Source organism: Corvus hawaiiensis, chromosome 2 (assembly GCF_020740725.1).
Source record: "Corvus hawaiiensis isolate bCorHaw1 chromosome 2, bCorHaw1.pri.cur, whole genome shotgun sequence".
Taxonomy (NCBI): domain Eukaryota; kingdom Metazoa; phylum Chordata; class Aves; order Passeriformes; family Corvidae; genus Corvus; species Corvus hawaiiensis.
The window spans coordinates 102,921,177-102,940,404 of record NC_063214.1 but is presented as its reverse complement, the minus strand read 5'-3'; the positions used below and the strand labels follow the sequence as shown (position 1 = coordinate 102,940,404).

Here is a 19,228-nt window from a genome sequence, read left to right as displayed (position 1 = left end):
TTTACCCATATTCACTGGATATGTGAGCTTTGCATCCTTGCAAATGTGCCAGTCAGTTGGAAAGCCTTGCAGAACTGAATCTGTCTCAACCTCTGCGTCTCATTTACTGTAACACAGAGGATTTTCAAAGCCATGCCTCACAACAGCTGGCTTGTTTTTGCCTGCTTCCTATGATTGACAAGTTCATACAAGCTCTGTCAACTTTAACCTTGATAAGTGAAGGCTTAGTCTGTATTGTATGTTACATCACCAGAAACTTCTGACCTCAGGGAAAAGATCTCAGAGACTTCAAAGCTTTTCCCTTCCCCCACCCCCACCCCTTGGATTTGGTTATTAAAAAAAAAACAAAACAAAACTTAAAAGTCCTTCAATTTTTTAAGGATTTTTCTTTTCATTTGTGAAAATCATGATCTGCATTTCCACAACTACAGCTCTGCAAGTTTTCACTATTTACAATTATTTTAAAAGATCGGTGTGTTATTAGGTTTCTTTCTGAACAGCGTTCATAATACCAAGTCTTTAATTTTAGAGGAGAGTCTTCTTCATAAACAGCCCTCCAGCCTGAATTTTTTTGCATGTGTTGTGTGCACAGGCGCCCTCTCTTGCAGGAGACTCTGCAGGGAAAGAGCTAAATGCTTTCATGCTGCATGAGCACACTGCCACCCCCACGCTCCATCTTTAGAAGCCATCGTGGCTTTCATCAGAGCAAAGCTCAAGCTCCTTTCAATTTTTCTACAAGAACACATTAAAACTTAATAGAGAAAGTGTGGATGAGGCTTTAATATGTATGAAAGATAATTTCGAACATGACCACTTTTAAGAGGAAAATGTTATTTAAACTGCACACAAAATCACACAGAGCAGTTAGACATCCAGTTAATAACCTCCCCTAAAATTTTTCTGCTTCCCAAAGCTGCCTATTTGATTTCAATAGAGAGTGAGAATGACTTCACGAAAAAACACCAGTTTACATAACACAACTGGTTAACAGACTGCAGCAAGTCTGGTTGGCCCCTCCAGAGAAATGGAAGCTGTGGCTGTCTCGTTACTTTTTAGCACAAAACTTCACTCACATTTACTGACATAAACAATCTCCTGCGTGACAGCAAACCATAACCATGTTGCCTAGGGCTTATAGCAGAAAGTGAACATTTCACAGGCTAGCTTTTAGTATCAGAACACCATAAAGCCACTCCATACGTCAGAAATATATGAACCGCTGCACTGCGGAGACATATCAGTCACCTATTTCCAATTATGCTTTTCATCAAGTAACTTAAGGGAAAATAAAATCTACAATGCATCAGCACATGATGCTTTTGTAACTAAAACCACTGGAGACTGTATCTTACATTAGCTCTAAATATCCCTACTCAACTGCTGTTATCATCAACAGGGCTATATGAAGATAGCTGGATTTCAAGCAATACAACAAAAATGCACATCTTTAGATGGTTTTCATTCTAATCCTCTTTCCAGGGAAACTAGTCAAATCAAACCAGAATACAAAAATGAACTAATGAGTACAAATTTATCTCTGTTTCTCTCTCCAGAAACATTTTTGTGTGCCGTTCTTTCGCGCACTCCCAATTTGAGTACTTGCAGAATCATGTTTAGGACTTCTTCCAGCTACTCATGCTTGGTAACACTCACCTTTAGAGGCAGGGGAGGAAGCTTTCCGTAAGAAGAAATTACCCTCCAACACTTCCTTTTATCAGCCCATGATGGCCTTGCATACCCCTAGCTGTCACTGTATCCACAGTGAGGAGAACAGATGTGCCAGGAGCAATTAAAGCAAAAGTAACTTTACTTGGTAGTAAGAAGCTACAAGTAGAAAAAAAGGGGATGCATGAGATGGGATATCCACCCTCAAGTTTAGAAACAGGGATTCAAAGTTCACCTAATAAAGGTAGAGGGAGAGTCTGCATTTTCAAGGGTGTGGAGAATGCAGAAATTGGATGGGGGAGAAACAGGCCTGTATTACTGCAGTGTACTGTAAACCAAGCACTGGTTTTGGAGGCAGTCCAGCACCCATTTAATGAGATCCAGCAGCTGCTGGTGAGCCCAACTGGAGCATCACAGCAATCTGCAGGACACACACCTGACAGCCGCCAGCTGAGTGCTGCCAGGAGAGTGAGGAATGGGGAGGCAGTGGCAGGAGCCTGCAAGTTTTACCACTTTCATTTAGCCACAACCAACCCCAAATCCCAAAATAATGCAATTGTGATACTTACGAAGATGCCCACACATCTCTCAGCTCAACCAGCCTGAAAGTTTTAAAATGGACAGCAAGAGGAAGAAAAAGACTGTAAGTGGGACAATTTATGATGCAACTTCTGCCTTGATCCTGAGGTATGAGAAGAATCTGGTTCAAAACTATAGTTCTTCAAAAGCTATTTGAAGAACTGCCCTGTGCCAGTGGCCATATGCATTTAGATAAATCTTTTTTGAAAGATTAAGAATCCACACAGTGGTATTTAATTTTGAAAAGGGCACTTACATACACGAGATGAGTACTTTTTAAAAAAACAAGCCAGATGGTATAATGCTAAGAGATAACATGCAACTGAAGATATATGAAATTCAGAGAAAATGTGTAACACCTACCGAAACATCCAGCCACTGTTCTTCCTTCCCTCTCTCTGTCCCCTCCAAAGGTTGAATTAAATAACAATTAAAAGGAACATCCACCAGAGAACTTAAGTCCTACCCAAACAAGGAAAAAACAGAACTAATCTAGCAAAGCAGATGTGTAAGCAAAATATGGTAAAAAAGAAGGAGTTTTAAAAGTAAAGCTGAGGTACAAATTCTTAAGGGTGTTAGGACAAAAAAAAAAAAAAAAAAGGAAAAAAAGGCACTTATTCTAACACAGGTATCTGCCAAACAGATTATAGGGATGGAAGTACAATAGTAAGAATACAAAGAAAATAAGGCTGCAGCAAAATATTGGCACTATCTCCCCTTCACAACTCCAGAAAATAACAGCCTTTGCAGGAACTATTCTCAGATGCTGCACACCATTAAAAGTGGGTAGTCATAAGCTACCTGGGCCATACGACAATCACCTGAAACTTCCACAGGAAATTGCTGAACTGGGATCTGTGATGCACAGCTACCCATTCCTCTGATACTTGGACAGCTGCTTGAGCACAGTGACACACCCAGTGTTGGGGAGGGAAAGTGAGGGTGCTGAAGAGAGAAAATGAGAGAAATAGAGCAAGAATAAAAACAAATACTCATTACGAATCTGGAGAACTTCAGAATGATAAACTTAATATCTGAATTAAGCACAGAAGAAGAAATTTTATGAAGAGATTTAGCAGCTGCACTAATGAGTAAAAATGACAAAGAATAATTTGGGCATGTGTAGAAAAGATGCATTACTAATCTTAGAGTCACTACACATAGGGACAAGAGTGATCTGGATGACAGACTTTGGATTTTTAGATGATTTAGAAAATGAAATTTTATCTCACCTGAGTCTCTTAAAAATTTGACTCCCATAGGACAAGAGTCCTCACTTGTCTCATCACATCATTCACATCAGAACTCATTAGACATAGATGATTTACAAAATGGGTGAAAAAGCAGGTGACAATAGTTGCTGCTATGAGGAAATGATTCTGAATAATAAAGACCCCAAACCAAGATTTCCTATCATTGAATGAATGGGTCATAAAATAACAGATGAAATTCAGATTTAATAAATGCAAAGTAACCCACAGGAGAGATCTTCCTGTACTTCACCAACATATACAATGATGTACAACAGGAATTACTGCTATGCAAGAAGGAAAAGCTGAATTTCACAGACTATTCTATGAACATACAATCTTTGTACTTCAAAGCAGTAAAAAACCAAACCAAACCCCCAAAATAAAGCAAAGCTCAAAGACAGACAGACCACCGGAGGCTTGACAAGACACCCAGCTGCATGGCTCCAGGTTTGCTCTGGTTTTCTGTTCCCCAAGCACCTGCTACTGGCTCACCCAGAGAAAAAAAAACCTGCCTAAGTAGACCTTTAACCTGTTTTTAAGCATCAACATCCATCAGCTGCCATCACATAACCAGTGATTCAAGGTTCCACTGTCTCAAAGTGTGATACCTATATATCTGTTATTAGTCAGTCACATACACTAGTACACTGGAAGGACATAATGGTACCTGGCAATGAAACTTGTACTAATTACAAGTATTCACAGAAACCTAAGGAAGATGAAAGGTTACAGGGGATTTCTCATACATGAATGGATGCTGTTAGACTCTCTTCTATATGCACAGGAAGAGCCACAGTATGTTTTTTCCATTTTCAGAGAAAATACAAACATTGTAACAGTCCAGACTGTACTGTGTCATTGCTGTATGACACACACAATGACATCACTGACAAAAAAACTGGTCTGAGAAATGCCCTAATAATCTGTATCTCATGATAAAGAAATGCTAAGGACATGGACCTGCTGGAGCAAGTCCAGAGGAGTGCCAGGGAGATGATCAGAGGGATGGAACACCTCTGTTGTGAAGACAGGATGAGAGAGTTGGGATTGTTCAGCCTGGAGAAGAGAAAGCTCTGCAGAGCTTGTTAACACATGCACAAAATGTTTGCCAAAGTAATTTTTCCACTGATTTCTAAGGAAGCAGTTGCACAAGATCATACTATTTCTTCTTCACAAGGAATAGGGTGAAAACATTTTGCTTACATAGCTCTGGTAATGTCTTGGTGAGTCCTGCAATGACTGAGACATACTTGTCCTGCAATGTTCAGCCAGGAAAAGCAACTCACAGTTTGACTGTTTAACTGCAACAATACATGAATAACCTCAGGAAGGTCAACAAGACCAAGTGCCAGGTTCTGCATCTGGGTCAGGGCAATCCCAAGGAGAAGTTCAGGCTGAGAATGGACCAAGACCAGCCTTGAGAAGAAAGACTTGGGGGTGTGTGTGGACAAAAAGCTCAATAATGACTTGGCAGTGTGCACTCCCAGCTCAGAGAGCAAAAAGGCTACCATTAAAAGCAGTGTGGCCAACAGATGGAGGGAGGGTATTCTCCCCCTCTACACTACTTTTGTGAAACCTCACCTTGATAACCACATGCAGCTCTAGGGTTCCCAAAAGAAGAAAAACGTGGCCCTGTTGGAACGTGTCCAGAGGAGGGCCACTACTATGATCAGAGGACTGGAACATCTCATTTAGAACAGGCTGAGAGAGTTGGGGCTGTTCAGCCTAGAGGAGAGAAGGCTCCAAGGAGACCTCACAGCACTTTCCAGTACCTGAAGGGGGCTACAAGAAAACTGGAAAGGGACTTTTCACAAAGGCATGTCGTGATAGGACAAGGGGGAATGAACTTAAACTGGAGGAAGGCAGGCTTAGATAAGATATTAGGAAGAAATTCTTTACTGTGAGGGTGGTGAGGCACTGGAATCGGTTATCCAGAGAAGCTGTGGACTTCCCAAACCTGGAGGTGACCAGGCTGGATGGGGCTGTGAGTAACCTGGTCTAGTGCAAAGTTCCCTGGCCATGGCAGGAGGGTTGGAACTAGATGATTTTTAAGGTCCCTTCTGAACTGAACCATTCTAGGATTCTACAATTCTCAATAAAGAACAGAAGTTTAAAATAGCTATGGGACACAATGCCAGCAACAAAAGTTCTCACTATTTAAGGAAATGGCCCTTTTGCTACACATAAAAACCTCCAAGCCTACAAGTCTTGTATTTCAGTAGCTCAGTTCCTAGTTAAGCTGATCCTAACACTGTATATTGGTACTATATTAATTTTTTTGACACCACAGTAAGAGAAACCCAAACAAAATATAGAATTTAAAATTTCTGGAATCATGAAAAACTGTAGTTTCTAAGAATATTTCCAGTGACTAATTTACACCACCTACCATCATAAATATGAAGAACTGATTTGTCCAAATGTGTATTGTGGATTATTGGGGTTTTTTTCCCCCACTGTTAATTAGTCCTCATAGCCATGTGAGCCCCAACCCTATAATGGTCACAAAACCATAAAAAGCTAAGAGAAGCAACTATCAGTACACACATGCATGTTTCATATGTCTGTGTGTGTATATATATATATACACACACATCCATATACGCATGATACAAATAAATACATACACAAATAGACTACTGGTCATTTTTAAATGGTTTTCCATCTGACTCAATTCAGAAGACATAAGGTCATTCACATTCCTGTATGGCTAAAGGTCCTCCTCCTTCCTTGCACAATAATTTGCTGCTGCTCCTGGTGAGCATGGAGCCTAGACATTCACCAAGTGCTGAAAAATCAGTTTCCTTATGAAGAGCCTAATAAAACACTTGAGAACATGTCTATAGGCTCCTGTTTCAGGCTTATCAAAGATTTTTCTAGAAAATTATACTTGGGCATTTAGGATAACTTAGGCATTAAGAAATTAGTTTTATTTTGGTTGTGTATTGTAAATGCTCTTCCTCTGTCTTCAAGAGCTCAACTCAAATAGGAGTAACTACTAAGGTATGAAAACACTGAAATAAATATTTTAAAGTGTTCAATCAGAGTTGAGTCATGCTGTGGTCCTACCCTTGACATGCACATGCTCTTGGACTTGACACGTATTAAATGTTGAAATATTTTCTGCAACCTGTGATCTCATATATCCTTTTTCACTTTTTGAAGTTATTTAACTTTAATAGACATCACAGGAACAAATTAATAGAGCTAGGAGTCAAATGTTCTTAGAAAGTAAATAAAAGCAATGGCTGTAAACATCTCTAGTAGATGGCTATCTTAAGAATTAGATCATAAAGCATGATTCTTTTGATGCAGAATGACTTTTATGAGTGCATGTCATACTTCAGGAAGCCACAGACTACTGGTCAGAGCAGCTATTTCCCTCTTTAACCTTTTGAAAGTCTATTTCCGCTTAGAAATTGTGGAGACTTCTATATCGAAGTTAATTATATAACCAGTATAAGTCATTTTATAAATGCAGAAAGAGAGACATGTTTAAGGAAGCACAGACTTTGCATCTGTAAAAAGGTAAGCTTTTGTAACTAATCTGAAAAAAGCACCATTTTTTGTTTTACAGATCAGCAGAATTGTATAATCCTTTTAAGCTGTCCTAAAGTTAAGAACATCCATAGAATCACATCAACCCCTCAGTATAAAAATACTCATCTCATGTTAGATGACTGTTTGCATCCCTGTAAGTTCATAACAAGAGTGGTTTGGTTCTTCCATAAGAGATGACAATGGCTTCTATGGACCACTATTTTCTCTTCCTATAAAAGTAATACCCTAAGCTATTAAATACTGCAGTTCAGAAGAACATGTTGCAGCTCTTCTAAAAAGGGAGATGAAACAACCTGAATTCATTGGAAGCACTCAGTAATCTCAGAGGGAGAAAACAGCTCAAAGATCAAAGAGGTTTACAAATTATCTTCATCAACTAAACATTCACCCTTCCCCCCCCCCCCCATTTTCAAAGCAGTGTTAACTTAGGTTTTACAACTGTGTGCTAAAAAAGAACAGCCAAGAAAATACTGCAGCAAAAAGCTCAAGAAAAAAAAATTATCAAGCATCTTTATTTTTGTTTGTTTGTTTTTAAAAAGCCATTTGCTGTTACAATATTCTAACCCTTTTCCATTCTAGATTATGAAGAAAATACTGCAGCAAAAAGCTCAGGAGAAAAAAATTATCAAGTACATTTATTTTTGTTTGTTTGTTTCTAAAAAGCCATTTACTGTTACAATATTCTAGCCCTTTTTCATTCTACATTCAGTGCATTAAAAAGACTGGTATTTCTATGGAAAATAATCAGGGAAGCTGTATATGGCAAATATTCAAAGTTTATTTCAAGTTATTAATTTCTTTTCTTTTCTCAAAGCAACTTAAGGGGAGGAAGGCCAGAGGCACCCTGTAGTGTAGGACAGTCCCTAACCTGGAGAAAGCACTCATGGACTCCACAGCTGTCTCTCAGCTTGGGTTCCTGCAAATTCACCCCCACAAACACAGAAAGGCCACTCCTATGTTCAGCTGCATCACACTGACTTTGGTAGCACAAAGGCAACCACAGCACACAGGTCTCAGCAGCACAAAATAACAGCTGCTAGCAATTTAATCCAAACACAAATTTTAAAAGAAAGTATTAAATATGACCATAAGGGAGATCTCAGGTTTAGTTACTATTCATGTTCTAGCATATACCCTGAATTAGGTAGATTTCCTAGCCATTTGCAGATTGCTAGAATTTAAAAATAGAAAACTAATGCCTTTAGGGCAGCTCAAAAATCATAATATCAATCCATGTCATGGGTCCAGTTCCTTTTGAGCATATGAATGCCTTACTAAAAAAGGAGCACACAGAAATATATATTCTTTCCAATAAGGCAGCCATTCATTATCATGCAGTGGGAGTTCACAACACAGGAATTAAATGTCCAAATGAGAGATTTTAATTAGTTAGTTTTTTGAACACAAAAGGCATATCAACCTTCAGCATGTCAATGTTGAGAGAAAGACTGTGAAAGAGACCATTTCACAAAGCCTTCTGTAATATGGTAAAATGGCCAAATACTACATCTGAAATAGTATGTCAATATAGGCTCCCGCTGAAAAAAAGTTACTGCAGCTGGTGCCCAGTGTCATGTGATTTTCATGGACTCCATGATTATAAAGCAAGAATTGTGCTGCACAAACACTGCTAAAATGCTGGCGTAGGAGTATTATTCACATGCTTTTGTGACTCGGCTTCGGCGCTGGTAGATGGAAATCGTTCTACTTGTCCAGAGATGCTGCCCGCCCACAGCAGCCCGGCCGCTCCCGGCGGACTGTGCCCGCCTCCCCCTCTGCTCCCCTCCGGCCCCTCCCCACGCGTGCGCGCACACTCGCACCCTCCCGGGCTGCTCAGTTGGAAATCACTACGGTAAGTACAAAGGGCTACAAAAAATTAGAAAACAGGGGGTGGTCTCTTCAGCTGAGCCATAAGCAATGCAAAATACAATCATATAAACCCACAAATAAATACTATCTTTCTACAAGATTTTATGGTCACGGCTAGAGTGTATGTTTGCTACAGTTCATAATTTCTTCTCCCCTTGAGAGATTAATACCACTTGCAGAACCGAGGAAAGCCTGTAGAGGTTCTTTTTTCCTGTGCATGGGTTCACTGTTACGAAACCCAGAGCTGTCAAGACCTGGCGATAGCAGCGTGTGCACAACCTCAGCTCGCCTTCAGCAGCCGCAGGATCAGCAATTACTGAAATCACTGCTTACACCACAACGGGCCAGGACGAGGGCACCCTCAGCATGCCAGACATTTAAAGGATTTTAACTACACTGTGCATACAGTCACACCTTTGAAAATGGTTTGAAAACATTGTACATTAATTAAAACATTAATTAACAGAAAATCGGAGCCGATGAAACACTAAAACAAATTTTAGTGTCTTCTATTCATGTACTGTATTCTCTAAAGGCACAAGAAAAGGAAAGTCCAATTTACAACGCTACTATGTTTCAGCAGCATGCTGTCTTTGCCAAGGATAATACTAGAAATCTGTTTTGAGAAACCTCAAGCCCCCAGCCTACCCCCCAAAAAACCTGTAACTATCATTTCATGCACACAAGTAAGAATCAACTGCCTCCAAACAAACTATAATATGCTCAACACTCGACAATTTCTTTAAGCTCACGCTAAAATTGTCACTCGGCTTCGGACGTGGTAGATGGAAATCATCACAACAATTTCTTTAAGCTCCCCAAGAATTTCAGTCCCAACATTAATTCTATCATGCTTATTGAAGTACGTGGGGAGAAGGAGGGAAACAAAGGAAAAAGGCACAGCAGAAACTCTGAAATCATCACAGCAAAACTTGCAGTTTGAATCAGGAAAAGATCAGATCAGAGAAATTTGTCAAAAAAAAATCTTTTAGAGAGAGAAATTACGACATACTTACCTTACAGTGCAGTTCCTTTCATCCAGTTTGTTAACATTAGAGAAAATACACTCCCCATCTTCCTTTAAATCCTCTGCTTGCCTCCTTACTTCAACTGATACTTCCTAAAAGAGGTTTATAGTACAAGTAAGAGACCAAGTCATCATGTTTCAGACTCTCAAAAAATCTATGATTATGGAACCTCTTATTTGTGGGTTTGCTCTGTTTGAATATACATGAAGTCAACAGCATAGCATGTTTTAAGCTTGTTTGGTTTTAAGCAGTACAGTATGCTCTGTGACCTCTTGCGTAGCACTCCCGACCTGGCTGTGCTCACATTGCTGCTCTGCTTTGCTGATCTACAGAAGAGCTTAACATTTATATAAACGTTTGCAACTTCCATTTCGCAAAAACAAACAAAAAAAAGAGGCACAGAAGTTGCAGAAGAGTTGCTCACATTTTAGGAGATGCAAGTATGCACCAGGTTGTGAATCCCCATGCGTGTACTTTAGTTTCTCAGTAAAACACCAACAGTGCTGTTCCAGAACGTTATTATCTCACTATCTTCAAACAACCCCACCCAAAGCATAGCTTTGCATTACAAACACCAAACCTACAGGAAATTTAATTGCACATTAGCACTGGAATAATCTGAATCATATATGCAAAACAACATCTTTATTTACTCTAGTCTGTTGTAAGCATCTTCAATGCACTTACCACCATATTTTCCAGGTGCCTAAACAGGTGTCTGCTTTTTGCCCCAGGAGGCTTATACTGAACTTAAAGGCACTGACTAATAAACCAGAAATGCATACAGGGAATAGATTATGTGATTTTTTTTCTGCTGGATAGGCAATTTTTAAATAATTTAGTGAATTTAATTTTCAAAATAACTTCCAGGTGAGTATTTTCAGTGCTTGAAATCTCTACCTAAATTATCCACATAGTTAAGTCCAAGCATACAGTTCAAAAATAACTTTTGCCAAATGAGAAGACACAACTTATGGACAGACGGTCCACAACTTTTAGAGATCAACCTTTTTGTTTCTTTTTTAGCTATTCTCATTCTACTCCATGTCTACACACACAGAGGTGACCTGTGTATGTATGTATGCAATATTTTCACCAAGAGGGGAAAAAATAAAGTAATATACAACTGCATTACTTCAATTCTGTTCTTGCAGAAGGTGAAGTTCAACACAGGTTGAACACACTATGACTCCTTATACATACCAGGCAATCTTGTAGCAGCTTGAACAACATCTTTTAACAGAGAACTAAAGAGACTTGGTTTCTCTGTTTACTTCCAGTGCCACCTGCCAACCACTGCCCGGGCCTGCTCAGTTAAAAATTAACTTAGTATTTACTTGCAAGTTGAACGGACATTTGGCATCTCTCTAAGGAATAAATGTATACATCTTAAATTAAGCAAACTGACACAAAACATTATGCAGTTTCACTGTTGCTGTAGTTTTAACATTAACAGGCATATTTGTAATCTCTAAATTTTATTAGGCAGAAGTTTTGTCCTATGTAGCTTTTGCATGAAGCAACTTTAGAAGAAAAGAGGAAATCCATGGAAACTATTAGACCATTAAAAAATTAGACAAAAGTATGTATTATTTACACTTGGAACACTTTTCTTCACAGTCTCAGAGAATTCAAAACCTTAAAACAGGGAATACAGCCACATCAATGAAAAAATAACTCCGGGTGAAGATTGCTTTGAATTTCCCAGATTTCTACTGTAATAAAGAGGATATTAGCAAATCAATCATGTTTTTTTCCATCTGACTGCAACATACAAGAAATTACTTTGATCCAATTGCTCTTGTGCAGTACAAACTTTGATCTTCCTCATTTTACTTAAGAAAGCTACCTGTAACATTTACTGCTTTACTGGCAAAAGGCAAATACCGTATTACATAGTGTTCCTAAATTGGAAATCTTCATAAAAATACTCTTTTCCCCTCCACTCCTCTACTGTCCCCCACCACCTTGGGCAATTTAAAGGATAATGCAAAAGACACTTGTACCTGTTTGTAGAAATCAGTGGAAGGGGATGATCTAGACCTCTCATGAATGTATTGGGATTTCCCATGCTGTTCATGGCCTGTATCAAGGATATTATCAGCTGAATGGTACCTTCCTGAGCTCCTCGGCTCTATTGGCTTCCGCTGCTCCTTCCACGATGCCTCATACTCTGCAAAGGTTCCCAGGCGCTGTGGCTGTGCAGATTTCACAGTCCTCTCAGCAGCCCTATTGCTGCTGCTATGGTGGACACTATCTTTTGAAGCACGAGCAGTTTCAAGTCCAGCAGAGGCTACCCGACCTCTTCTCTCATACCACAGCTCCTCTCCCTCTTGCACTTTCCTATTTGGCCTCTCAGGCTGTCCCTCTGCTAGACCATGGGGACCTGGTTTCTGTGATGATTTTCTGGATGCAGGCTTACTTGTTTCTTCAAAAAATTTCCACCTGTCTGCAAATGAGCCCAGGGCTTCTTCTGATATATTTGCACAGCAATGAGCATGGCATTCATTCTCTGACATGCCCACCTCATTCATCTTCTCTGGTTCTGAGTAGGACTTCAGTTTTTGCTCTGTTGTGAACCTCTTCCTGGCTCCAATTCGAGGAACGTGATGAGTGCCACTCCCTGTAGGGTTTGGTTTGGCTTGTGTAGCCTCAAGGAACACAGAGACATCTTCAGAAACCAAAGCCAGTAACGAGGAGTTGTAACTACCAGTTTTCCGCTCAGGTGACCTGGGGAGATATTCAGCGGGGCTGGGCTCCAAGTCCCGACGTTTGAAGGACGTCGCGCTCAGAACCCTGGCTTGTGCTTCCTTGAGGTGATCTTTGTAGGTGCTGGTAAAGTTTGTGTCTGGGGAGGTGGTGACATCCTCTGTTGAATCTAGTTTCCAGGTCTCACTGCACTCCTCTGTTCCAGATGACCCTACTAGTGTAGCAGTACTTCTACTTTTCTGCAACTTTGCTCTTCTCATTTGGATCTCATTTCTGAGGGTTGTTGCAAAACGATCGCTCCTTCGTGCCTGTTTAGACAGGTGAGTGTCAAATGAGGTCTGTCGTTCTGTTACTGCTTCTGGGTTGTTGTCAGACTGTTTTTTCCCTTCCTGAGCTAAAGAGTGCAACATTGGCGTCTTCTGAGGAGAAATCTTGCTACTCTCATCTTTACCCCACCTAAAATCTTTCTGAGCAGGTCTGTTTTCAGTGGTAAGGACACAGCCCTTTACATACTCCTGCTGACTGTGCCTAGTTTCACCTTCCTCAGAGCTGTTCTCAGAGCTTTTCTTTTGTCCAGACTTTTCAGTATGATTAGGTTTTTTAGATTCTTCTACTACAGCACACCTAGCATCTCCTTCTCTGTCTACTGGGTAATGACTACTGTTCTCACACTTTGTCAGTGAAGATTCAATAGATTGTTGAGGTAGATAGTATTTTGGGTTTTGGGCCATTGTAATAACTGCAGAATTTTCATGAGGTCCAAGGGACACATCAGTTCCCACTGCAGGTTTCCAGCTGTCATCCTTGAATTGTAGTGGCTTTGAGTTTCCCTGAGCAGGCTGTTTTGCTGTCACACAATAATATCGACTTTGTCCAGTATTGTCCACCTTTTGTTCAGCAGCACTGTTCAAAGAAGAAGTGTTGAGCAGACTGGCTTGGTTTGGACTGTAGCCATGAAAATGATCTGTAGATAACTCCTGAATGCCAGTGTAGGACAGATAATGTTGCTGATCTTTAGGTGCAGCACAGATTCTTGCACTGTGATAAAAGGTGCTTTCATCACTGTACTGGTGCTGGTGGTGGTAAGTGTAAGCAGGCTGTGCAAACCTAACATCAGTGCTGGACAAGGATGGCTGCAGTTTGTTCACAGCTCCTGCATTACTACTGTACCTTTCACCAGCTGAAGAAAAAGTGTGTTCTGAACTCAGATTGGATTTATAATATGAGCTGCTGATCCTCCTGTCACATGGTCTGGAGAGCCGCCGCTGCTGCTCTGCAGTTTCCAAACTCCAGTCATTCCTGGGCTGAGATCGGTTCAAGGCTGTAAAGTGCTGCGTGCTGGCACTCTCTGAGAACACAGGGCCATGGGCTTTCTCATGGCCCTTGGTAGCAGCAAAGCTGTCACTACGAAGAGGTGGAGGTGGGGGGGGAGGAGATGAAGACTTCTTCTTATCAGGAACGTACCAGACAGGTCCGAAACTGGATCTTCCAGAGCTAGTGAGCTTTCCATCTGGGTGTTCCTCTGTTCTTGGACTTTTGTTGTTCTCATACTGGATGGGAGCTGGCAAATACCCAGGTTTGTCCTCTGTTCCACTGCTGTCATTCAAAAACTGGCCAGACTTGCTTCCATGCTTAGCAGTCTCCCAGTGGCTCACTTTGTAAAGCATGTTCTCTGTCGAAGAAGTGTCTGCATTGGACAGAGTATGGTCAGGGGTGCTAGAACTCGTGGAGAAAGACCCATAGGCTGAATCCCGCTTACTTTGGCTCCCTAGATGATCAATGCTACTATTAGACCTTGCAGAAGAAAGTCTTCCGTACTGGGCTACTGGTGGAGTGTGGTCCCAGCTGTCCATACTTCCCAAAGAGCTGAATTGATCAGAAGTGCGATACAGACTTGACTGATCCCATGAATTTGACAGGTCATGAGAAGACCAACTATTGAAGCAAACAAAGAGAAAGTGTCAGAATAAATACACCACTCAAAAAATGCCACAACATAATTGTAACCACCCATTTTAATAATAGTGGTTAAGATCCACCTGCACAGCAGTTAAAGACAATCTAACAAAATTGAAAGTTTGAACACAAAGTCAGGGCTCCAACTTTATACTCCGCCACTGATTCAAAGCTTGAAACCTTAGTAACTAACTCAGCTTCCCTATGCAAGTTTGCCAGTAAGTAATATGCATTTATCTCCTTGAAGGCTTCCTCTTCCCTCTGCAAATTGTTGATTTTGCTGACTTTGCTTTTAGAAAAATTTAGTTTGAGCTCCATTAGCTCCCTCTTTCCCAGGACAAACACCAACTTATTTTTCAGCTTATTTTCCAGGCACCCCGATTCTTCCAGCTATTAAACTCATGTACTTCCTCTCTTCATCTCTGAAATGAGACTCTAAACTTCTTCAGCCCATGATGTTATTCCCTTGTCATTAAGTTACTCCCATAAAGTTATAGCCACATCTGCCTATTCATTTGATGTTTTAACTTTTACGCAGAGATGCACTAAATACAGTTGTCTCAAATACCACCTGCACATGCACCTTATCAGTCTGGTTTCAAACGACTCTCAGGTTGACACTCTTACAACAACATTCAATTCCACCCAGTTCCACAACATTGGCAGGAAAAGTTCAAGAGGAGATGCCAAACAAACACAAGCTCTGCATGGCCAAACAAACTTCTGACCTGCCTTCCAGAATCCTTACTGCCACCAGTTTTTCCCTACCCCTCTTTCCTCTATAAAAAGATCTTTGACACTGGTACTTTCTTCAGGTCTTTTGCCAAGAACACTCTACCAAAATCTTGCTGCTTCTGTTGCTTTCCTACCCCATGAGTTTTGTTTCATTTTCTTTCTTTTCTTTCTCACAGCATCCACCTCCTGTCAGTCCAAAACACTGATGCTGAGATGACAGCCTTTCCAGTTACTCTCATCACATCTCCCTGTTTGAACTTCACTGGCAGCTCCTCCTGTTTTTATATGCCAAATTCAAATTCTTGCCCTTGCATGCAAAGCCCCTTGGTAGAAATCCCAGAATTATTCCACTTCCCTGTAGCTATAATTATAAGAAGCATCTATCAAATCCTGTGCTGTAAAGAGACCCGTGAAAGCTAGCAATGAAATTAGATTAGTCCACATAAAAAATACAAAGACTGATATAGATCTTTTCTTCTGTCAAAAATATTGCAAAGGTCAATTCAGCAGTTCTTTGGAATTCAGTACTAACAGAATTGCTTTTTCCCCCCTCTACTACTACAGCCTTTTAAACTTCTTTTCTTATACAACATGGTCAAAAGCAATTTATATGAAATAAGAGAAGATATGCTTTATGCTTATTTTTTAAAAGCATTTTATTACAAGATGCACTAGCAATGGCCTCATCTTGTAAGGTTTTATGTTCTTTCATTCATTTATTTTCAGTATTTAAAACATCTTGCTGAATCCTTAAAAAGGTCTTAATTGTCATCTTAGGCTGGTATTGTGTTTCATGTAAAAAGTATCTCGATCATTACTAGGATTTCTTCTGTCAAAGAATAATATAACCTAGATACTACTAAGAATTGTTGATATTCCCACCCCCTTCAGCTCTAAGGAGATCATAGAACCATTAAGGTTGGAAAAGACCTTTAAGATCATAAAATCCAACCAGATACTTGGCATTAATTAAAAAAAAAGATGCCACTTGTGCAGGAAAGCCTCAATTTACAGGTCTCATGTAAATCTGCTGGTATCAAATGTGGAACAGAGATCATCAGCATAAGAGGTCAAAGCCCTGCTAGAAAATGCCAAAGGGAAACCCAACAGAAGGAGTAAACACTTTAAAGGAAGGACAGGAAAGCTTCTAATGGCATGTTACTGCAAAGCATGGCCTCCTGTGGTCCTACACTGCAGGGCAATCCTCTTGTGAACCCTGACATGGAAGAGAGTCCAAAAGCCAGTTCTCTGCCTGAGCCTGGCAGGCATTCCAGGATACCCTTCTCTCAATGGCTTTTTCAGAGCGGATTCATAAAAGCGCCTACACTGCTGGTCAAAGTTTGGCAGGTGAAGTCTAGGAACAATCTACAAACACCATCCCTTGGCCACATTGGCCAGTAAGCACCCCTCCCAACCCTGGGGCATGAGCTTCTGCTCCTGGGCCCTTACAGAAATGATGTCATCTCAACAACTGCATGGGATTACAAATCAGATGCACCTGACCCTAACTGCCCCAAAACCTCAGTTTAGGTAACCTTCTCAAAGTACACTTGTCCCACAGCCACACCTGTAAGACCAGAATGAAGTAGAACAGGTTGTTGGGTTCATCTGCACAACCAGGGGCACAGAAAAAAACCCAAAGGCTCATCTGTTACAGTATATCCTACTGCAAGAAAATGCACGGTTTAAACTTTCAGCAACTTAAGACAGTTCACTTACACACCTCCCAGAAAAGTGCACCCAGCCTTAGTTTAGGATGGGCTAGGAAGAAGTCTGCACCACATTGTTAAGGTGAGACTTCTGTCTTTTTCACAGAAGACTCACAGAGAGAAATGAAGGCATCAAAAGCTTTACAAATTCTAGCTCTCTAGCCTTGATGAGAAGCATCTAGACCTAACATAGTGCTCCCAAGATAGCTTACAGTTTTTGCATTAAAGTCACATGATAAAAAACCCATACGTATAGTGCTGGATGTGGAGGGCTGGGTTCCAGGACCACCCTCTCTCAGGTACAGCCTCTTCTGGTCTGTCTTCCTCTAGCTTCATCCACCTTCTCAAAGGTTCGAATTCATCAGGCTGGCAAAAAGAAAGCCCCACCAAAACCAACCAACCTAAAGCAAATGAAACTGCCCATACCTTAACCTAGCAGTTGGTAGTATGGACAGTCTTCACGAGGTTTTAGCCAGCTGTGCCCCATTCCACCAACACAAAAAAGTGCCATCTTCCCCCTCCCCCCACGAACTCTCCATTTTTACAAATGATTTAGTCGATTTTCACACTCACAGAGAGAATGCAGGCAGGCACATTCAGAAGAGATTTTAGGCTTTGAATACCAATCTCAGATGCTTAGCCCAGGGAAGGACACGGAATTCCAGAAATAGCCCAGGGATGGGATGCTTGGGCTAGAAATATCCTCTCCTCGGGCTATTTCCATTATCTCCTTGCATACTGCTGCTTTCAGGTACTGATTGCTGTGCTTTCCTGTCAGCTGAGCTTTTTGTGAAATGTACTTGTCAAGTGGGGAATCTCTGAGGCTGCTCACCTCTTTCTGCAGATCAGCAAGCCCAAAGAACCCCACTCTGCAGCTGAGATCCCCAAAATACTGAAATCCTTGGGCTGCCACTACGGGAATGCTGAATGTCTTGGACAACACACTAGGGTTGACAAATCTCCCAAATACATCACCTTTCAAGTGGGCAGCACAGGCAGCCAAGGGGTTCAGGACTGCAGTGACCTGGGAACTGTAGCAGTACAATGTGCTAAGATCACTAAATCTTTCAGTGGCATCTGAGAAAGAATCTGTAGTTTTTATTAGTATTAGTGTCTGTCAGCAGTTGTGGCTATTTCTGATCCGTGGGGGGAGGGGATTGCTCTATTCCCATTCCCCTCTTCCTTTACACCCACAATTTCCTGACCAAACCTCATTTCAAACTGGCATTGAACCATTTTTTTTTTCTTTTCTAAGTATTGGGACACACCCAGGTCATATCAAAACACACCTTGGGACACATCTTGTAGTATTTTACTTTCACAAGGTACAAGGACAACCACCAGGAAGAGCAGGAAGCATATAATGATTTACAGCTTAGTGTAGAATACTCATTAATAGTAGAAATACTCTTTAGCTATAGCATTGCAATGAGGAACTCTTTGGAAGTTTTTAGAAATTTCCAAATTTTGTTTCTATATACAAGGACTTTTACTGTCTTAAAATCTATAAATCTAAATCAACTCATCTGCATGATATTTAAATACAAACTTTAAATCAGAATAGACCAGCAGAAACTGTAACCAAGAGTTTCTAAAACTTCTACTAATAAAGTATTACAAAAAACATTTTAAAAAAACCCTTTCTGCCTAATGTCAACTTTATTCAAGGACAGATAGCAATTTAGTTTAAAAACAGTAAAGAGTTCCCAAATAAAACAATGTAAAAACAACTGCAAAAATTAGATGAAAAATAAAATAAAATACTAAAGTATTAATGTGCTTTTGTTTTGACTACCAAAAAACATTAACCTCAAGTAGTAATGATGGAGAATGTACAGCACTAAGTATAGAAAACAAAAGTCTACTTCCCAAACCAGAATTGCACACCAGACTCATGTTCTTTAATGCTCAGTGTAACTATGGCCCAATGGAACTGAGAAGGAAAAAGTAACAAAAGACAAAAAAAATAACACCCCTTTCCTCCCCCATCCCCCCAAAAAAACCCCAAGAGCCAAGAAAACCTTTTATGAAAATGATAAAGAATGTCACCTAGGAGCAGGAACAAACAAGAACCTGTAACCAGACACAAACAGGCATTACCTAAAGGTTTAGAGTTTCACAGCTAAAACTGCCTGGATGTCAGCCTTTCTCCATTAGTGTTGAA

At 40.5% G+C, this 19,228-nt stretch overlaps 1 protein-coding gene across 5 annotated transcripts in view; it reads right to left on the bottom strand.

Annotated features, from left to right (window-relative positions):
* SHROOM2 (shroom family member 2) overlaps positions 1–19,228 on the bottom strand; it is a 123,771-nt gene that overhangs the window by 26,304 nt on the left and 78,239 nt on the right. For all 5 annotated transcript variants that reach the window (XM_048328962.1, XM_048328971.1, XM_048328979.1 and 2 more), the window contains 2 exons: positions 11,962–14,599; positions 9,944–10,047 (listed from right to left, as the gene is read on the bottom strand). In XM_048328962.1, the coding sequence (XP_048184919.1) occupies positions 9,944–10,047; positions 11,962–14,599 (2,742 nt within the window). The remainder of the gene's footprint in view (positions 1–9,943; positions 10,048–11,961; positions 14,600–19,228) is intronic.